The 3,281-nt window shown below is 42.0% G+C and overlaps 2 protein-coding genes across 2 annotated transcripts in view; one reads left to right on the forward strand and one right to left on the reverse strand.

The window, feature by feature from the left end:
* Positions 1–593: 593 nt before the first annotated feature.
* On the forward strand, positions 594–1,399 carry LOC125502415 (phenoloxidase-activating factor 2-like; the record flags this gene model as incomplete). Its single annotated transcript, XM_048670421.1, is given in 2 exon segments — positions 594–1,042; positions 1,097–1,399. Coding segments are annotated over 2 exon segments (631 nt in total), but the record flags the coding sequence as incomplete, so codon positions are not given.
* Positions 1,400–1,526: 127 nt separating this feature from the next.
* LOC109532977 (L-2-hydroxyglutarate dehydrogenase, mitochondrial) overlaps positions 1,527–3,281 on the reverse strand; it is a 3,732-nt gene continuing 1,977 nt past the window's right edge. Inside the window, exons 4-6 of the mRNA XM_048670416.1 lie at positions 2,067–2,413; positions 1,884–2,010; positions 1,527–1,835 (exon numbers count right to left, since the gene is read on the reverse strand). Of these exons, the coding sequence (XP_048526373.1) occupies positions 1,572–1,835; positions 1,884–2,010; positions 2,067–2,413 (738 nt within the window). The 3' untranslated portion in view covers positions 1,527–1,571. The remainder of the gene's footprint in view (positions 1,836–1,883; positions 2,011–2,066; positions 2,414–3,281) is intronic.

The following is a 3,281-nucleotide window of genomic DNA, read 5'->3' on the forward strand; positions in this document are numbered from 1 at the left end:
TTGCCACTAGTTATTAAATTCAACGCTCGCTGCAGTCCTTTCAAATAAATTATGTTTTCTGATGAGATGCTGAAAAATATGAACGGACTTCAGTGGTGGCTATCACCGAAAGATGAACCGGAAATTGCGAAACACTTGCCCACTATAAAACAGTTTCTTTGTGCAACTGCATCGTCTGCGTCTGTCGAAAGGATGTTCAGCACATTCGGATTTGTTCATTCGGATATCAGGAACAGATTGGGAATCGAAAAAGGAGGGAAATTGGTGTTCCTCTTCAGACTTTATAACGAAAATGAAAAGAAAGAGAAGTGATTTCCGTTTTAGTATTATTGAGTTTACCATTAATACCGTTTAATTTTTAAGTTCACATGTACCGTTTTCTATTTTGATTTTCATTGCTTAGAATGATTTGTGTTCTGTTTTATATTTTTTGAGTGGAAATATAAAGTTTCTTGAAAAAACGAACTTTGATTTAAATCGTGATTTTTTCCAAAAAAGTCAGGTGATTTAAATCACGATTTAAATCACTTGAAAAAAATCAAGCCAACCCTGGGCACCCTGTACAAGTATTTACGCGGTTCTCACTCAAACAGGTACCGAAAGACCGACTTTCGCGTGATAGTCAACGGCCGCATTCAACAATCCGAAATTGGTACTGATGAGGAACAGGAAAGAGCTGTGAGGGCCGTGCTCAGACACCCAAACTTCCAGTCAGGCACACTTTACAACGACGTGGCAGTTTTGGTACTGGAAGAACCCTACAATCTAACGGCTACGCCCACCATCAACACCGTTTGCCTGCACCCCAATGCCTCCTATGTGGGCAAACGGTGTGTGGTGGCGGGATGGGGCGAAGCCTCTAAAGGTTTGCCCAGTTCAACAGCCAGAACCTCCGTGCCTATCCTGAGGAAAGTGGAGTTGCCCACCCACAGCCCCAACAAGTGCGAGGAAATGTTGCAAAAAACCTACCTGGGCGCCAAGTACCAGCTTCATGAGTCGTTCATGTGCGCAGGAGGCGAAGCCGGCAAAGACGCCTGTCGAGGTAAGTGGCACGAGTGCTTCCGATCTTTTCGCAGCCAATCAGGTTTTGTTCCAGGCGACGGAGGCAGCCCATTGGTGTGCGCCACAGCCCCCAACGAGACTGCGCTCTATCAGGCGGGCATTGTAGCCTTCGGGGTTGGTTGTGGCAAAGAGGGCATCCCGGGCGTGTACGCAGACGCAACTCACTTCTACCAATGGATAGTTGACACGTTGCAGAAACTCAACATTACACTGTGATTGTTTTCCAGTTACTAAGCATTGCATCATCAGCACGCATGGTCTGAGCCAAGCTATTTATTGGCAGTTACGTCATTGTTTCAGGCGCTTTATTGTTTCCAATATATTTTGTTGAATCTGATATTATAGTACGATCTTTGAAACAAAAAAGTGCACAACTTAACGCGCTATCACTGGTTTCTTAATCCCACCCAGCAACTAAGAGCTTAAATCTCCGCCTCGTTCGGTGGCCAGTATAATGGAAAAAGAACGGGAAACTTTATTTTATTAGAATCGCTTGTGCAGAAACCAGCCTACCCTAATGCGGTGCAATCAAGTTTGTTTTTGACTTCTTGGGCGATTAACTCTGCGATGGACATGCAGCTGGTGGCGGCCGGACTGGGAGTGAACTTCAAATTGACCACTCGCTGTCTCACTCCAGTGCCTCTGAACATCTCAAAGACAAAATCGTCCACAAAACTGCCGTCTAGATTCACTAGCTGGCACTGAACGGCCGAAGGCCCCTTTTCAGCGAACTGATAGGAGAAGTTTGGCATCAACTTCTGCAGCTCTTTGATCTGGAATCTTGCCTAAATCCAGCGCTGCGCCCTCAAATGGGGACTCACCTGGACGTCTGGACACAGAGCCTTGCTGGCTTGATGAACGCACTTTGAGAAGTTGCGCCGCACCATGTTGCGGAAGTTGCACGATCCAAGCACTTGGGCCAGATAGGGCATGTTGATTTCGTCATTGCTGCAAAGTGCTCACCATTCAGCAGCGAGAACACGAAGCTCCACCATCCAGCTCACCTATAGCCTTCGAGTTTGAGTGCAGGCACTGCCCATGGCCCCAGCAGGACGTTGCCGTCAGACTGGGGGCTGAAGTGCGCCCCCAGGAATGGAGCCCCCCAATCCGGCACTGGGTAAACGTTCGTCGAAAGGTGGTCGCAGTACTTGGCCGCCACCCTCAGATAATCCACCTTCAAGGAAATCAGCTGAGGGCTGGATTTTGGGGGCTCACCCTCCACCCAATGGGTGAGGCGGGCGGCTTGCAGCCCACCACATAGAATGGCGAATTTGGCCCCAATTGTCTCCCCATGTTCACGCGTTAGTTCTAACGGGTACTCGCAGTTGCAGGACTGTCTGAGGCCCACTATCTGCAGCGCGCAAAGTGGGGATTTAAACAACGTCCCAAGTACAGCATTATAAGATGGCTTTAAAATCCCCAGAACATCCGGAATATAACGTTCCTAAGTTCTGTGCTCTGGCATTATCCGCGGAACATTTCCTGGACCTCTCATACCCAGATAGCACACAAATATTACAGTAATATTTTTTTGCAATATTTAATATCGGTTGAAGCGACAGATTCTTGAATATTATAACAATATTTCTTATAAATATTTCTTTGATTGATTAAATCAGATATTTGGGAAATAGTATTTAAAAATATATATTTTACATTTAAATCAGATATTTACGAAATATTTTTTTGCAATATTTAATATAGGTTGACGCCATAGATTCTTATATATTATAAAAATATTTCTTGTAAATATTTATTTGACATTTAAATCAAATATTTATGACATATTTGTTTTAAATATATATTTGGCATTTAAATCAGATATTTAAGAAATATTTTTTTGCAATATTTCATGTAGGTCTGACGCGACAGATTTTTATATATTGACCAATAAAAATTGAGATAATATGTTCTAGAGTTTGTTCACACTTATTAAAAATAATATATTAATAACTTTTTGCGTGTTAGTGGTGTTATATATAGACACAAAAAGTATTACGTACTAAGAAAACCTATTATTATTTTATTTATTTCACGCTAATTAAATATTAGAAACAAATATTTTTTATAGAATGTTTAAATAACATTTGAAAAATATTTCTTTTCGCTCTGAAATATATTCTATTCACTGATCAATGAAAACTCAGATCATAAGTTCTAAAGTTTATTCATATTTATTAAAAATATAATATTAGTAACTTTTTGGGTGTTAGTGGTGT

Source organism: Dendroctonus ponderosae, unplaced genomic scaffold, assembly GCF_020466585.1.
Source record: "Dendroctonus ponderosae isolate FM_Combo_2020 unplaced genomic scaffold, Dpon_F_20191213v2 Dpon_F_20191213_1, whole genome shotgun sequence".
NCBI lineage: Eukaryota > Metazoa > Arthropoda > Insecta > Coleoptera > Curculionidae > Dendroctonus > Dendroctonus ponderosae.